General features: G+C 45.0%; 1 protein-coding gene across 1 annotated transcript in view; it reads left to right on the top strand.

Moving 5' to 3' along the window:
- eps8l1a (eps8 like 1a) overlaps positions 1-18,085 on the top strand; it is a 32,260-nt gene that overhangs the window by 831 nt on the left and 13,344 nt on the right. Inside the window, exons 2-9 of the mRNA XM_038988348.1 lie at positions 12,268-12,373; positions 12,459-12,517; positions 12,952-13,084; positions 13,592-13,680; positions 14,536-14,610; positions 15,212-15,360; positions 15,934-16,078; positions 16,188-16,243. Of these exons, the coding sequence (XP_038844276.1) occupies positions 12,268-12,373; positions 12,459-12,517; positions 12,952-13,084; positions 13,592-13,680; positions 14,536-14,610; positions 15,212-15,360; positions 15,934-16,078; positions 16,188-16,243 (812 nt within the window). The remainder of the gene's footprint in view (positions 1-12,267; positions 12,374-12,458; positions 12,518-12,951; positions 13,085-13,591; positions 13,681-14,535; positions 14,611-15,211; positions 15,361-15,933; positions 16,079-16,187; positions 16,244-18,085) is intronic.

Below are 18,085 nucleotides of genomic sequence, written 5' to 3'. Positions count from 1 at the left end.
TGTTCAGAAAATTCAATGGATTTGGTCTATGATGTCATTGCACTGAATCTGTCAGTGACCCACACGCACGCACGCACGCACACACACACGCACACACACACACACACACACACACACACACACACACACACACACACACACACACACACACACACACACACACACACACACACACAGGAATGCGAAACAGCATTCTCGCTGTCAGCTGAGGGAATGTGACAATGTGACACACACCTCTGGCCTCTTCCTGTTTTTTGTTGTTGTATTTTTTTTTTACAGTACAGGTAGTACAGGGATCTCCATCTTCCGCCGTTTTCAGTTAATGGAACATGGTCTTCAATACGGACCACAATGAGTTAAATGAAGTGTATTACTGCTGGGCTGGAACAAACACACGTTTTCAGTTAATGAAACATGGTCTTCAATACGGACCACAATGAGTTAAATGAAGTGTATTACTGCTGGGCTGGAACAAACACACGTTTTCAGTTAATGGAACATGGTCTTCAATACGGACCACAATGAGTTAAATGAAGTGTATTACTGCTGGGCTGGAACAAACACACGTTTTCAGTTAATGGAACATGGTCTTCAATACGGACCACAATGAGTTAAATGAAGTGTATTACTGCTGGGCTGGAACAAACACACGTTCCCAGTAGCTCTTCAGGACTGGAGTGACACATATTTCATTTCACACAGCATGTTTGTATCAACTGATAATAGTGGCGCAGCGGTCTAAGGCACTGCATCTCAGTGCTAGAGGAGTCACTACAGACCCTGGTTCGATCCCGGGGTTTATCACAACCGGCCGTGATCGGGAGTCCCATAGGGCGGCGCACAATTGGCCAAGCGTCGTCCGGGTTAGGGGAGGGTTTGGCCTGGGTAGGCCGTAATTGTAAAATAAGAATTTGTTCTTAACTGACTTGCCTAGTTAAATAAATAAAATATGAACACCTCACGTTATTTTAAAAGGCAGTTGGTGATTTATATTGCCAAGGGTGTATGTACTGTATGTGAAAGAGTTTACAGGAGATGAGTGAGAAAAGTGAAAAGTGATGAAAACCTTTTCCCTTCTGCCAAGAGAGAACCGCTACAATCTCATGTGCCATCTACTGCCGTTGTGCCCTTGAGCAAGGTACTTCATCCACAAGGCAGTTTTTGTTTTACTTTTGTGCTGATGCACTTTTGACCTGACTTTCTGCAATATATTTGTAATGTCCAATGCGTTATGTATGTCTCTGTTAAGCGTTGTGTTGTCATAAGACGACCTGACCTGACTCTCAGCAATATATTTGTAATGTCCAATGCGTTATGTATGTCTCTGTTAAGCGTTGTGTTGTCATAAGACGACCTGACCTGACTCTCTGCAATATATTTGTAATGTCCAATGCGTTATGTATGTCTCTGTTAAGCGTTGTGTTGTCATAAGACGACCTGACCTGACTCTCAGCAATATATTTGTAATGTCCAATGCGTTATGTATGTCTCTGTTAAGCGTTGTGTTGTCATAAGACGACCTGACCTGACTCTCTGCAATATATTTGTAATGTCCAATGCGTTATGTATGTCTCTGTTAAGCGTTGTGTTGTCATAAGACGACCTGACCTGACTCTCAGCAATATATTTGTAATGTCCAAAGCGTTATGTATGTCTCTGTTAAGAGTTGTGTTGTCATAAGACGACCCCCTGTATTCCTCTTCTTAACTTTTCTACCTTTTGTATTCTGACGGGGTAGTTACTCTGCTGCCCCCTGTTGGTGAGATCTGACGGGGCAGTTACTCTTCTGGCCCCTGTTAGTGAGATCTGACGGGGCAGTTACTCTTCTGTCCCCTGTTGGTGAGATCTGACGAGGCAGTTACTCTGCTGCCCCCTGTTGGTGAGATCTGACGGGGCAGTTACTCTGCTGCCCCCTGTTGGTGAGATCTGACGGGGCAGTTACTCTTCTGGCCCCTGTTAGTGAGATCTGACGGGGCAGTTACTCTTCTGGCCCCTGTTGGTGAGATCTGACGAGGCAGTTACTCTGCTGCCCCCTGTTGGTGAGATCTGACGGGGCAGTTACTCTGCTGCCCCCTGTTGGTGAGATCTGACGGGGCAGTTACTCTTCTGGCCCCTGTTAGTGAGATCTGACGGGGCAGTTACTCTTCTGGCCCCTGTTAGTGAGATCTGACGAGGCAGTTACATTGCTGCCCCCTGTTAGTGAGATCTGACTGGGCAGTTACTCTGCTGCCCCCTGTTGGTGAGATCTGACGGGGCAGTTACTCTGCTGCCCCCTGTTAGTGAGATCTGACGGGGTAGTTACTCTGCTGCCCCCTGTTGGTGAGATCTGACGAGGCAGTTACTCTGCTGCCCCTTGTTGGTGAGATCTGACGAGGCAGTTACTCTGCTGCCCCTGTTAGTGAGATCTGACGGGGCAGTTACTCTGCTGCCCCCTGTTGGTGAGATCTGACGGGGTAGTTACTCTGCTGCCCCCTGTTGGTGAGATCTGACGAGGCAGTTACTCTGCTGCCCCCTGTTGGTGAGATCTGACGAGGCAGTTACTCTGCTGCCCCTTGTTGGTGAGATCTGACGAGGCAGTTACTCTGCTGCCCCCTGTTAGTGAGATCTGACGAGGCAGTTACACTGCTGCCCCCTGGTGGTGAGATCTGACGGGGCAGTTACTCTGCTGCCCCCTGTTGGTGAGATCTGACGAGGCAGTTACATTGCTGCCCCCTGTTAGTGAGATCTGACGGGGCAGTTACTCTGCTGCCCCCTGTTAGTGAGATCTGACGGGCCAGTTACTCTGCTGCCCCCTGTTGGTGAGATATGACTGGGCAGTTACACTGCTGCCCCCTGGTGGTGAGATATGACGGGGCAGTTACTCTGCTGCCCCCTGTTGGTGAGATCTGACGAGGCAGTTACTCTGCTGCCCCTTGTTGGTGAGATCTGACGAGGCAGTTACTCTGCTGCCCCCTGTTAGTGAGAACTGACGGGGCAGTTACTCTGCTGCCCCCTGTTGGTGAGATCTGACGAGGCAGTTACACTGCTGCCCCCTGGTGGTGAGATCTGACGGGACAGTTACTCTGCTGCCCCCTGTTGGTGAGATCTGACGAGGCAGTTACATTGCTGCCCCCTGTTAGTGAGATCTGACGGGGCAGTTACTCTGCTGCCCCCTGTTGGTGAGATATGACTGGGCAGTTACACTGCTGCCCCCTGGTGGTGAGATATGACGGGGCAGTTAGTGAAATCGGTTGGTGAATTCCCCCCTCGTGGTTGTACTGTACCTTCTGAATCACATGGTGGTAGTCTATGGTTGTACTGTAACTTCTGAACCACATGGTGGTAGTCTATGGTTGTACTGTCTTCTGAACCACATGGTGGTAGTCTATGGTTGTACTGTAACTTCTGAATCACATGGTGGTAGTCTATGGTTGTACTGTCTTCTGAATCACATGGTGGTAGTCTATGGTTGTACTGTCTTCTGAATCACATGGTGGTAGTCTATGGTTGTACTGTACCTTCTAAATCACATGGTGGTAGTCTATGGTTGTACTGTACCTTCTGAATCACATGGTGGTAGTCTATGGTTGTACTGTACCTTCTGAACCACATGGTGGTAGTCTATGGTTGTACTGTACCTTCTGAACCACATGGTGGTAGTCTATGGTTGTACTGTCTTCTGAATCACATGGTGGTAGTCTATGGTTGTACTGTACCTTCTGAACCACATGGTGGTAGTCTATGGTTGTACTGTCTTCTGAACCACATGGTGGTAGTCTATGGTTGTACTGTCTTCTGAACCACATGGTGGTAGTCTATGGTTGTACTGTCTTCTGAATCACATGGTGGTAGTCTATGGTTGTACTGTACCTTCTGAATCACATGGTGGTAGTCTATGGTTGTACTGTCTTCTGAACCACATGGTGGTAGTCTATGGTTGTACTGTCTTCTGAACCACATGGTGGTAGTCTATGGTTGTACTGTACCTTCTGAACCACATGGTGGTAGTCTATGGTTGTACTGTACCTTCTGAATCACATGGTGGTAGTCTATGGTTGTACTGTACCTTCTGAACCACATGGTGGTAGTCTATGGTTGTACTGTATCTTCTGAACCACATGGTGGTAGTCTATGGTTGTACTGTATCTTCTGAATCACATGGTGGTAGTCTATGGTTGTACTGTCTTCTGAATCACATGGTGGTAGTCTATGGTTGTACTGTCTTCTGAATCACATGGTGGTAGTCTATGGTTGTACTGTAACTTCTGAATCACATGGTGGTAGTCTATGGTTGTACTGTCTTCTGAATCACATGGTGGTAGTCTATGGTTGTACTGTCTTCTGAATCACATGGTGGTAGTCTATGGTTGTACTGTACCTTCTGAATCACATGGTGGTAGTCTATGGTTGTACTGTACCTTCTGAACCACATGGTGGTAGTCTATGGTTGTACTGTACCTTCTGAATCACATGGTGGTAGTCTATGGTTGTACTGTACCTTCTGAACCACATGGTGGTAGTCTATGGTTGTACTGTACCTTCTGAATCACATGGTGGTAGTCTATGGTTGTACTGTATCTTCTGAATCACATGGTGGTAGTCTATGGTTGTACTGTACCTTCTGAACCACATGGTGGTAGTCTATGGTTGTACTGTACCTTCTGAACCACATGGTGGTAGTCTATGGTTGTACTGTACCTTCTGAACCACATGGTGGTAGTCTATGGTTGTACTGTCTTCTAAATCACATGGTGGTAGTCTATGGTTGTACTGTATCTTCTGAATCACATGGTGGTAGTCTATGGTTGTACTGTACCTTCTGAACCACATGGTGGTAGTCTATGGTTGTACTGTACCTTCTGAATCACATGGTGGTAGTCTATGGTTGTACTGTCTTCTGAACCACATGGTGGTAGTCTATGGTTGTACTGTCTTCTGAACCACATGGTGGTAGTCTATGGTTGTACTGTACCTTCTGAACCACATGGTGGTAGTCTATGGTTGTACTGTCTTCTGAACCACATGGTGGTAGTCTATGGTTGTACTGTCTTCTGAATCACATGGTGGTAGTCTATGGTTGTACTGTACCTGCTGAATCACATGGTGGTAGTCTATGGTTGTACTGTCTTCTGAATCACATGGGGGTAGTCTATGGTTGTACTGTACCTTCTGAACCACATGGTGGTAGTCTATGGTTGTACTGTACCTTCTGAATCACATGGTGGTAGTCTATGGTTGTACTGTACCTTCTGAACCACATGGTGGTAGTCTATGGTTGTACTGTCTTCTGAACCACATGGTGGTAGTCTATGGTTGTACTGTCTTCTGAACCACATGGTGGTAGTCTATGGTTGTACTGTAGCTTCTGAATCACATGGTGGTAGTCTATGGTTGTACTGTATCTTCTGAACCACATGGTGGTAGTCTATGGTTGTACTGTACCTTCTGAATCACATGGTGGTAGTCTATGGTTGTACTGTACCTTCTGAATCACATGGTGGTAGTCTATGGTTGTACTGTAACTTCTGAATCACATGGTGGTAGTCTATGGTTGTACTGTCTTCTGAACCACATGGTGGTAGTCTATGGTTGTACTGTACCTTCTGAACCACATGGTGGTAGTCTATGGTTGTACTGTACCTTCTGAATCACATGGTGGTAGTCTATGGTTGTACTGTACCTTCTGAACCACATGGTGGTAGTCTATGGTTGTACTGTCTTCTGAATCACATGGTGGTAGTCTATGGTTGTACTGTACCTTCTGAATCACATGGTGGTAGTCTATGGTTGTACTGTCTTCTGAACCACATGGTGGTAGTCTATGGTTGTACTGTACCTTCTGAACCACATGGTGGTAGTCTATGGTTGTACTGTACCTTCTGAATCACATGGTGGTAGTCTATGGTTGTACTGTAACTTCTGAATCACATGGTGGTAGTCTATGGTTGTACTGTCTTCTGAACCACATGGTGGTAGTCTATGGTTGTACTGTCTTCTGAACCACATGGTGGTAGTCTATGGTTGTACTGTACCTTCTGAATCACATGGGGGTAGTCTATGGTTGTACTGTACCTTCTGAATCACATGGTGGTAGTCTATGGTTGTACTGTACCTTCTGAATCACATGGTGGTAGTCTATGGTTGTACTGTCTTCTGAATCACATGGTGGTTGTCTATGGTTGTACTGTACCTTCTGAACCACATGGTGGTAGTCTATGGTTGTACTGTCTTCTGAACCACATGGTGGTAGTCTATGGTTGTACTGTCTTCTGAATCACATGGTGGTTGTCTATGGTTGTACTGTATCTTCTGAACCACATGGTGGTAGTCTATGGTTGTACTGTACCTTCTGAATCACATGGTGGTAGTCTATGGTTGTACTGTACCTTCTGAATCACATGGTGGTAGTCTATGGTTGTACTGTCTTCTGAATCACATGGTGGTTGTCTATGGTTGTACTGTACCTTCTGAATCACATGGTGGTAGTCTATGGTTGTACTGTACCTTCTGAATCACATGGTGGTTGTCTATGGTTGTACTGTACCTTCTGAATCACATGGTGGTAGTCTATGGTTGTACTGTCTTCTGAATCACATGGTGGTAGTCTATGGTTGTACTGTAACTTCTGAACCACATGGTGGTAGTCTATGGTTGTACTGTACCTTCTGAATCACATGGTGGTAGTCTATGGTTGTACTGTACCTTCTGAATCACATGGTGGTAGTCTATGGTTGTACTGTCTTCTGAATCACATGGTGGTAGTCTATGGTTGTACTGTCTTCTGAATCACATGGTGGTAGTCTATGGTTGTACTGTCTTCTGAATCACATGGTGGTAGTCTATGGTTGTACTGTACCTTCTGAACCACATGGTGGTAGTCTATGGTTGTACTGTCTTCTGAACCACATGGTGGTAGTCTATGGTTGTACTGTCTTCTGAATCACATGGTGGTAGTCTATGGTTGTACTGTACCTTCTGAATCACATGGTGGTAGTCTATGGTTGTACTGTACCTTCTGAACCACATGGTGGTAGTCTATGGTTGTACTGTACCTTCTGAACCACATGGTGGTAGTCTATGGTTGTACTGTCTTCTGAACCACATGGTGGTAGTCTATGGTTGTACTGTACCTTCTGAACCACATGGTGGTAGTCTATGGTTGTACTGTCTTCTGAACCACATGGTGGTAGTCTATGGTTGTACTGTCTTCTGAACCACATGGTGGTAGTCTATGGTTGTACTGTACCTTCTGAATCACATGGTGGTAGTCTATGGTTGTACTGTACCTTCTGAACCACATGGTGGTAGTCTATGGTTGTACTGTCTTCTAAATCACATGGTGGTAGTCTATGGTTGTACTGTATCTTCTGAATCACATGGTGGTAGTCTATGGTTGTACTGTACCTTCTGAACCACATGGTGGTAGTCTATGGTTGTACTGTACCTTCTGAATCACATGGTGGTAGTCTATGGTTGTACTGTCTTCTGAACCACATGGTGGTAGTCTATGGTTGTACTGTCTTCTGAACCATATGGTGGTAGTCTATGGTTGTACTGTACCTTCTGAACCACATGGTGGTAGTCTATGGTTGTACTGTCTTCTGAACCACATGGTGGTAGTCTATGGTTGTACTGTCTTCTGAATCACATGGTGGTAGTCTATGGTTGTACTGTACCTTCTGAATCACATGGTGGTAGTCTATGGTTGTACTGTACCTTCTGAACCACATGGTGGTAGTCTATGGTTGTACTGTACCTTCTGAACCACATGGTGGTAGTCTATGGTTGTACTGTACCTTCTGAACCACATGGTGGTAGTCTATGGTTGTACTGTACCTTCTGAACCACATGGTGGTAGTCTATGGTTGTACTGTACCTTCTGAATCACATGGTGGTAGTCTATGGTTGTACTGTCTTCTGAACCACATGGTGGTAGTCTATGGTTGTACTGTCTTCTGAATCACATGGTGGTAGTCTATGGTTGTACTGTCTTCTGAATCACATGGTGGTAGTCTATGGTTGTACTGTACCTTCTGAATCACATGGTGGTAGTCTATGGTTGTACTGTACCTTCTGAACCACATGGTGGTAGTCTATGGTTGTACTGTCTTCTGAACCACATGGTGGTAGTCTATGGTTGTACTGTACCTTCTGAACCACATGGTGGTAGTCTATGGTTGTACTGTATCTTCTGAATCACATGGTGGTAGTCTATGGTTGTACTGTCTTCTGAACCACATGGTGGTAGTCTATGGTTGTACTGTCTTCTGAACCACATGGTGGTAGTCTATGGTTGTACTGTACCTTCTGAATCACATGGTGGTAGTCTATGGTTGTACTGTATCTTCTGAACCACATGGTGGTAGTCTATGGTTGTACTGTACCTTCTGAATCACATGGTGGTAGTCTATGGTTGTACTGTCTTCTGAATCACATGGTGGTAGTCTATGGTTGTACTGTCTTCTGAATCACATGGTGGTAGTCTATGGTTGTACTGTCTTCTGAATCACATGGTGGTAGTCTATGGTTGTACTGTACCTTCTGAATCACATGGTGGTAGTCTATGGTTGTACTGTAACTTCTGAATCACATGGTGGTAGTCTATGGTTGTACTGTCTTCTGAACCACATGGTGGTAGTCTATGGTTGTACTGTACCTTCTGAACCACATGGTGGTAGTCTATGGTTGTACTGTACCTTCTGAATCACATGGTGGTAGTCTATGGTTGTACTGTACCTTCTGAATCACATGGTGGTAGTCTATGGTTGTACTGTCTTCTGAACCACATGGTGGTAGTCTATGGTTGTACTGTCTTCTGAATCACATGGTGGTAGTCTATGGTTGTACTGTACCTTCTGAATCACATGGTGGTAGTCTATGGTTGTACTGTCTTCTGAACCACATGGTGGTAGTCTATGGTTGTACTGTACCTTCTGAACCACATGGTGGTAGTCTATGGTTGTACTGTCTTCTGAACCACATGGTGGTAGTCTATGGTTGTACTGTACCTTCTGAATCACATGGTGGTAGTCTATGGTTGTACTGTACCTTCTGAATCACATGGTGGTTGTCTATGGTTGTACTGTACCTTCTGAATCACATGGTGGTAGTCTATGGTTGTACTGTCTTCTGAATCACATGGTGGTAGTCTATGGTTGTACTGTAACTTCTGAACCACATGGTGGTAGTCTATGGTTGTACTGTACCTTCTGAATCACATGGTGGTAGTCTATGGTTGTACTGTACCTTCTGAATCACATGGTGGTAGTCTATGGTTGTACTGTCTTCTGAATCACATGGTGGTAGTCTATGGTTGTACTGTCTTCTGAATCACATGGTGGTAGTCTATGGTTGTACTGTCTTCTGAATCACATGGTGGTAGTCTATGGTTGTACTGTACCTTCTGAACCACATGGTGGTAGTCTATGGTTGTACTGTCTTCTGAACCACATGGTGGTAGTCTATGGTTGTACTGTCTTCTGAATCACATGGTGGTAGTCTATGGTTGTACTGTACCTTCTGAATCACATGGTGGTAGTCTATGGTTGTACTGTACCTTCTGAACCACATGGTGGTAGTCTATGGTTGTACTGTACCTTCTGAACCACATGGTGGTAGTCTATGGTTGTACTGTCTTCTGAACCACATGGTGGTAGTCTATGGTTGTACTGTACCTTCTGAACCACATGGTGGTAGTCTATGGTTGTACTGTCTTCTGAACCACATGGTGGTAGTCTATGGTTGTACTGTCTTCTGAACCACATGGTGGTAGTCTATGGTTGTACTGTACCTTCTGAATCACATGGTGGTAGTCTATGGTTGTACTGTACCTTCTGAACCACATGGTGGTAGTCTATGGTTGTACTGTCTTCTAAATCACATGGTGGTAGTCTATGGTTGTACTGTATCTTCTGAATCACATGGTGGTAGTCTATGGTTGTACTGTACCTTCTGAACCACATGGTGGTAGTCTATGGTTGTACTGTACCTTCTGAATCACATGGTGGTAGTCTATGGTTGTACTGTCTTCTGAACCACATGGTGGTAGTCTATGGTTGTACTGTCTTCTGAACCACATGGTGGTAGTCTATGGTTGTACTGTACCTTCTGAACCACATGGTGGTAGTCTATGGTTGTACTGTCTTCTGAACCACATGGTGGTAGTCTATGGTTGTACTGTCTTCTGAATCACATGGTGGTAGTCTATGGTTGTACTGTACCTTCTGAATCACATGGTGGTAGTCTATGGTTGTACTGTACCTTCTGAACCACATGGTGGTAGTCTATGGTTGTACTGTACCTTCTGAACCACATGGTGGTAGTCTATGGTTGTACTGTACCTTCTGAACCACATGGTGGTAGTCTATGGTTGTACTGTACCTTCTGAACCACATGGTGGTAGTCTATGGTTGTACTGTACCTTCTGAATCACATGGTGGTAGTCTATGGTTGTACTGTCTTCTGAACCACATGGTGGTAGTCTATGGTTGTACTGTCTTCTGAATCACATGGTGGTAGTCTATGGTTGTACTGTCTTCTGAATCACATGGTGGTAGTCTATGGTTGTACTGTACCTTCTGAATCACATGGTGGTAGTCTATGGTTGTACTGTACCTTCTGAACCACATGGTGGTAGTCTATGGTTGTACTGTCTTCTGAACCACATGGTGGTAGTCTATGGTTGTACTGTACCTTCTGAACCACATGGTGGTAGTCTATGGTTGTACTGTATCTTCTGAATCACATGGTGGTAGTCTATGGTTGTACTGTCTTCTGAACCACATGGTGGTAGTCTATGGTTGTACTGTCTTCTGAACCACATGGTGGTAGTCTATGGTTGTACTGTACCTTCTGAATCACATGGTGGTAGTCTATGGTTGTACTGTATCTTCTGAACCACATGGTGGTAGTCTATGGTTGTACTGTACCTTCTGAATCACATGGTGGTAGTCTATGGTTGTACTGTCTTCTGAATCACATGGTGGTAGTCTATGGTTGTACTGTCTTCTGAATCACATGGTGGTAGTCTATGGTTGTACTGTCTTCTGAATCACATGGTGGTAGTCTATGGTTGTACTGTACCTTCTGAATCACATGGTGGTAGTCTATGGTTGTACTGTAACTTCTGAATCACATGGTGGTAGTCTATGGTTGTACTGTCTTCTGAACCACATGGTGGTAGTCTATGGTTGTACTGTACCTTCTGAACCACATGGTGGTAGTCTATGGTTGTACTGTACCTTCTGAATCACATGGTGGTAGTCTATGGTTGTACTGTACCTTCTGAATCACATGGTGGTAGTCTATGGTTGTACTGTCTTCTGAACCACATGGTGGTAGTCTATGGTTGTACTGTCTTCTGAATCACATGGTGGTAGTCTATGGTTGTACTGTACCTTCTGAATCACATGGTGGTAGTCTATGGTTGTACTGTCTTCTGAACCACATGGTGGTAGTCTATGGTTGTACTGTACCTTCTGAACCACATGGTGGTAGTCTATGGTTGTACTGTCTTCTGAACCACATGGTGGTAGTCTATGGTTGTACTGTACCTTCTGAATCACATGGTGGTAGTCTATGGTTGTACTGTACCTTCTGAACCACATGGTGGTAGTCTATGGTTGTACTGTACCTTCTGAATCACATGGTGGTAGTCTATGGTTGTACTGTCTTCTGAACCACATGGTGGTAGTCTATGGTTGTACTGTACCTTCTGAATCACATGGGGGTAGTCTATGGTTGTACTGTACCTTCTGAATCACATGGTGGTAGTCTATGGTTGTACTGTCTTCTAAATCACATGGTGGTAGTCTATGGTTGTACTGTACCTTCTGAACCACATGGTGGTAGTCTATGGTTGTACTGTACCTTCTGAACCACATGGTGGTAGTCTATGGTTGTACTGTCTTCTGAATCACATGGGGGTAGTCTATGGTTGTACTGTATCTTCTGAATCACATGGTGGTAGTCTATGGTTGTACTGTACCTTCTGAATCACATGGTGGTAGTCTATGGTTGTACTGTCTTCTGAACCACATGGTGGTAGTCTATGGTTGTACTGTCTTCTGAATCACATGGTGGTAGTCTATGGTTGTACTGTACCTTCTGAATCACATGGTGGTAGTCTATAATTGTTTAAGGAAGTATGCAAGCACACTCGGGCTAGCCGCCAGACGAACTGAAGCATGCTGACGTCTTAAGGAATATAACAAAAAACAAAAACTCCAGGAAGACCTCTTGATGGCATCACCATTACACTCTCTCTCTCTCTCTCTCTCTCCCCCTCAGATGTCTGGGACACCACCCCCAGTACGTCCTAGGAAGCCATCAGGTGTTAGAGTCATGCCCCATGATGGTCAACTTCCTTCCCATGGCTACGCAAAGGAGTTCAAAGGTGTGTGTATGTGTGTGCACTGTATTTGTGTGTGTGTGCATGTGTGTGTTGTTTAAACTGACATCTATGTTATATCTCTCGTCAGTGAAGGGGGCCAGTAGTGAGCCAAAACACACATCTCGAGAACATGCAGAGAGAGAGGTGGTATGTATCTGTATTTGTGTGTTCATGTGTGTGTGCGTGTGTCTTTGTGTGTGTGCGTGTGTGTGTCTGTGTGTCTTTGTGTGTGTTTGTGTGTGTGTGTGTGTGTGTGCGTGTGTGTGCATGTGCAGGTGTGTGTGCGTGTGTGTGTCTGTGTGTGTGTGTGTGTGTGTGTGTGTGCGTGTGTGTGCATGTGCAGGTGTGTGTGTGTGTGTGTGTCTGTGTGTCTTTGTGTGTGTTTGTGTGTGTGTGCATGGCTGCTCTCCCTAAACCACTGCATTGATGTGTCTGGTTTATCTGGGATGTGTTCCTCCTTCAGGAGATCCTAAACCACTGCATTGATGTGTCTGGTTTATCTGGGATGTGTTCCTCCTTCAGGAGATCCTAAACCACTGCATTGATGTGTCTGGTTTATCTGGGATGTGTTCCTCCTTCAGGAGATCCTAAACCACTGCATTGATGACGTGGAGCGCTTCATGGGCCGCCTGCAGCAGGCTGCTGAGGCTCAGAGCATCCTCAACCAGAGGAAGAGGAAGAGCAGAAAAAGCAAGAAGAAAGAGAAGCAGGATGGTGAGAGAGAGAGAGAGAGAGAGTTATTAAAGGTGGTAAACAGCTGTCGGATGGGTCTGGAGAAATGTAACCACACTCAACGCTCAAAAATAGATGAGACCAAAATAATAGCTTTAGCCATGTTTTTTGGCTATACGGTGTTTGTTTACAATTGCATTGTTTACAAACATTGGAGTAAACAAAACACGTTTTTATTTTGGGTTCTGACGGGGTATGGCTCATGAGGCATTTATAAGTTATATTCTTCAAGAATCAATGGGCACATATCATTAATCTCAGGACCCAATCCAGTCACAGCACCAACAGGATGCTCTTCGATACAGTGTAGAGGTATAATTACTGTAGCATTGGCTAGTGGAACTGTACAGTGGCACCTCAAGAAGCGATAAACGGGAGGAAGGGTCTAGTGAAATGAATAAAGTTGTGCATTCTGGGTACTATTCTTACATGTTATTTCATTGATGAATCCCCATCGTAGTAGTTGATTGTTTTGTGTTTTGTGTGCAGATGATTTGCTGACCCTGAAAGCCTGCCCTCCACCTACGGAGGAGTTTGTTGACATTTTTCAGAAAGTCAAGTACTCCTTCTGTCTGCTGGTGAGCCCATGTAGTGGAATAACAGAGGCATTTGTTTCTGACTATTGTCCCTCTCTGTCACACAAAATCAATCTTTGGTATGTAAGGCTAATTTCTTTCTAATTTTCTCACCTCAGTGTACTCCGGGGTGTAGTGGTAACCTTCTGGACTCTGGACAACACATGTCCCCTTGGAGACGGGGTTCCAGCATCCTTACATCTGTCTGCCCTCTGGCTATCTCCCAATATGTTCCTACATCTGTCTGCCCTCTGTCTATCTCCCAATATGTTCCTACATCTGTCTGCCCTCTGCCTATCTCCCAATCTGTTCCTACATCTGTCTGCCCTCTGTCTATCTCCCAATATGTTCCTACATCTGTCTGCCCTCTGCCTGTCTCCCAATATGTTCCTACATCTGTCTGCCCTCTGTCTATCTCCCAATATGTTCCTACATCTGTCTGCCTTCTGCCTATCTCCCAATCGGTTCCTACATCTGTCTGCCCTCTGCCTGTCTCCCAATATGTTCCTACATCTGTCTGGCCTCTGTCTATCTCCCAATATGTTCCTACATCTGTCTGCCCTCTGTCTATCTCCCAATATGTTCCTACATCTGTCTGCCCTCTGTCTATCTCCCAATATGTTCCTACATCTGTCCTATCATGTAATAAAAATACAGATTGGATCTCTGTTTTCCCTTTAAAAAAAGAAGCTCAGTACTTTCCTCCGTTTTACTATCTGTAGCTCAGTTAGTAGAGCATGGTGCTGGCAACGGCAGGCTTCCATTCCCGGGACCACCCGTACATCAAATATATGCAGCGGGACTGTAAGTTGCTTTGGATAAATAGCATATATTATTATTAGATTATTTTGCTTTCAGGACCGCCTGAAGTCGTCCATCACAGAGCCCTCTTCTGGGGAGCTGGTGCATCACGTCTTTATTCCCCTGGGCCTGGTATGTATTTACTAGCCTGGTCCCAGATCAGTCCACTGGGCCTGGTATGTATTTACTAGCCTGGTTCCAGATATATTCACTACAGATATATTCACTTACTAGCCTGGTCCCAGATCAGTCCACTGGTCTTGGTAGGTATTTACTGGCCTGATCCCAGATCTGAGTGTTCTGTATAGCCAACTCCATTGGTCGCTGACAATGCAGTACCAACAGACCTGGGGCCAGGCTAGATGTTCACTCCTCATCAGCACAGCCACAGGATACCTAACCAGCAATGCTATCTGAATTAGGACACTGATAAAATTAGCAGAATGTCGGCCAAAATCTTCTCCCACTGCCGGAAAATAGGGCTTACAGTATCACCACAGATAGGACAATGATAGTTGTCACTGGTAGTGAGTGGAAACGCCAAGCAGATGCTCACATTCATCCGGTGAAATATCTGGTTCATTGTCCTATCTGTGGTGATACTGTATAATTATCTATCTGTCTGTCTCTGTCTGTCTGTCTCTCTCTGTCCGTCCCAGGCGGACAGATGTTGGGATGGAGGCATCAGTGTTAAGTCTGAGATCAATTCATGTCTCTCTCTCTCTGGTCTCAGATGGTGAAGACTACTGGTGGGCCAGAGATGGGGGCGACTGTGGTCAGTCCAGCCCTGACCAGTGGTGCTGTGTCTCTACTGCAGAAGCACCTGACCGACGACGAGAAGGAGCTCTGGACCTCCCTAGGGCTTAACTGGACCTTACACTGGTAATATAATCATATATGCTATTTAGCAGACGCTTTTATCTAAACCGACTACCAGTCATTCGTGCATACATCTTACGTATGAGTGGTCCCGGGAATAAAACCCACTATACTGGTGTTACAAGCACCATGCTCTACCAACTGAACTACAGGGGAAACTGGTGTGTGTGTGTGTGTGTGTGTGTATGTACTGCATATGATATCTGTGCTTATTGATGTACAGATGCCGTATCTTAATTTGAGCCTGTTTCACACAGCAGGAAAATAATCCTGCAGCAACAGGAAATGTGAATTGTTGTGTGGATTATAGTTAATGGACATTTTTTGTAGGGTTTGATACATTTTTCATTAGTGCAAGTCTGACATTTAAAGTGGAAAATACAAACTTTAGAAGCCTTTTTAGACCTTGAATACACCACATGTTTGCATTTCCTGCTGTGCAGGAAAATTCCTGCAAAAACAGGATGATCAAATTAAGATACGGCATCTGTATGTTTGTGTGTAGTTCATATGCACATTGCCATCCATTGACAAGGCTCAAGATAAGTCCTGACCTTTGACCTCTTTCTCTCCCAGCTCCCAGCTTGTTGAGTCTGTCCCTCCATACTCACCTGTCTTTCTGGATGGATGGCAGCCTAAGGCCTTTGACCCAGAAGGTAAACTTTGGGAGGACCCAATCAAGTCACAGCACAAACAGGATGCTCTTCAATACAGTGTAGAGGTATACTTACTTTAGCATTGGCTAGCAGAACTGTATGTCATCCTAATTAGATTTTAATTGATTAGATTTAATTATGTAATTATTTCTTCTTTTTCCTTCCCTAATTTAGGACCCTCCTGGTCAGGCTGAGGAAGGACCCAGCTCAGTCCAGCACACTGACGAATCGTACGTTTCTGAGATCCACAATAACTGCTGTAATGCTTTTTGTTTACTGATTCACACAGTTCACAACATGGGCAAACACAGTTTCACCACTGATTATGGCATCTTTAGCCTTTCACCTTTCACTAAGCTTTATGATGGAGTGCTTGGATCCAATAACTTCCTGTGTCCATAAAACAGAGGGGTGTTTTTCAATACACCCTCAATATTACAAAGAAACAACATCGCTGTGTGTGAGAGATGACAGGTAACACAAACTGATCACACAGTTAAATGGGAGTTTCGTTAATCTACACCCTTCTCTTCATGTGCACATTCCCCATTATGGATTTACCAATGTTGGAAACTCAGTCCAGGCAATGCTTAGACCAAGCCAATATTTAACTCCATGATAGGGAGTGGGCAAGTGCATGCTTTGGCAGAAGGGTGGCAAATTCTTCTTTCCTCGATTCTCAATTAGGTTTAGAGGGGAGAGACCGTCAACCTTCTAATCCAATACGGCTGAGAAGTTGGCGAGGAGATTGGATTTGAGGAATCAAGGAAATACAATTTAGATCCACCCTAGGGCTGTCTGATACAACTGAGATTGTCCCTAGGACTGTCTGATACAACTGGGATTGACCCTAGGACTGTCTGATACAACTGAGATTGACCCTAGGACTGTCTGATACAACTGGGATTGACCCTAGGACTGTCTGATACAACCGAGATTGACCCTAGGACTGTCTGATACAACTGAGATTGACCCTAGGACTGTCTGATACAACCGAGATTGACCCTAGGACTGTCTGATACAACCGAGATTGACCCTAGGACTGTCTGATACAACCGAGATGGACCCTAGGACTGTCTGATACAACCGAGATTGACCCTAGGACTGTCTGATACAACCGAGATTGACCCTAGGACTGTCTGATACAACCGAGATTGACCCTAGGACTGTCTGATACAACCGAGATTGACCCTAGGACTGTCTGATACAACCGAGATTGACCCTAGGACTGTCTGATACAATTGGGATTGACCCTAGGACTGTCTGATGCAACTGAGATTGACCCTAGGACTGTCTGATACAACTGAGATTGACCCTAGGACTGTCTGATACAACCGAGATTGACCCTAGGACTGTCTGATACAACCGAGATTGACCCTAGGACTGTCTGATACAATTGGGATTGACCCTAGGACTGTCTGATACAACTGAGATTGACCCTAGGACTGTCTGATACAACCGAGATTGACCCTAGGACTGTCTGATACAACCGAGATTGACCCTAGGACTGTCTGATACAACCGAGATTGACCCTAGGACTGTATGATACAACCGAGATTGACCCTAGGACTGTCTGATACAACTGAGATTGACCCTAGGACTGTCTGATACAACTGAGATTGACCCTAGGACTGTCTGATGCAACTGAGATTGACCCTAGGACTGTCTGATACAACTGAGATTGACCCTAGGACTGTCTGATACAACTGAGATTGACCCTAGGACTGTCTGATACAACTGAGATTGACCCTAGGACTGTCTGATGCAACTGAGATTGACCCTAGGACTGTCTGATGCAACTGAGATTGACCCTAGGACTGTCTGATACAACTGAGATTGACCCTGGGACTGTCTGATACAACTGAGATTGACCCTAGGACTGTCTGATACAACAGATTGACCCTAGGACTGTCTGATACAACTGAGATTGACCCTAGGACTGTCTGATACAACTGAGATTGACCCTAGGACTGTCTGATACAACTGAGATTGACCCTAGGACTGTCTGATACAACAGATTGACCCTAGGACTGTCTGATACAACAGATTGACCCTAGGACTGTCTGATACAA

This window comes from Salvelinus namaycush, chromosome 3 (genome assembly GCF_016432855.1).
Source record: "Salvelinus namaycush isolate Seneca chromosome 3, SaNama_1.0, whole genome shotgun sequence".
Lineage (NCBI taxonomy): Eukaryota > Metazoa > Chordata > Actinopteri > Salmoniformes > Salmonidae > Salvelinus > Salvelinus namaycush.
The sequence above is the reverse complement of the archived record's forward strand: the minus strand, read 5'-3'. Positions and strand labels throughout refer to the sequence as shown.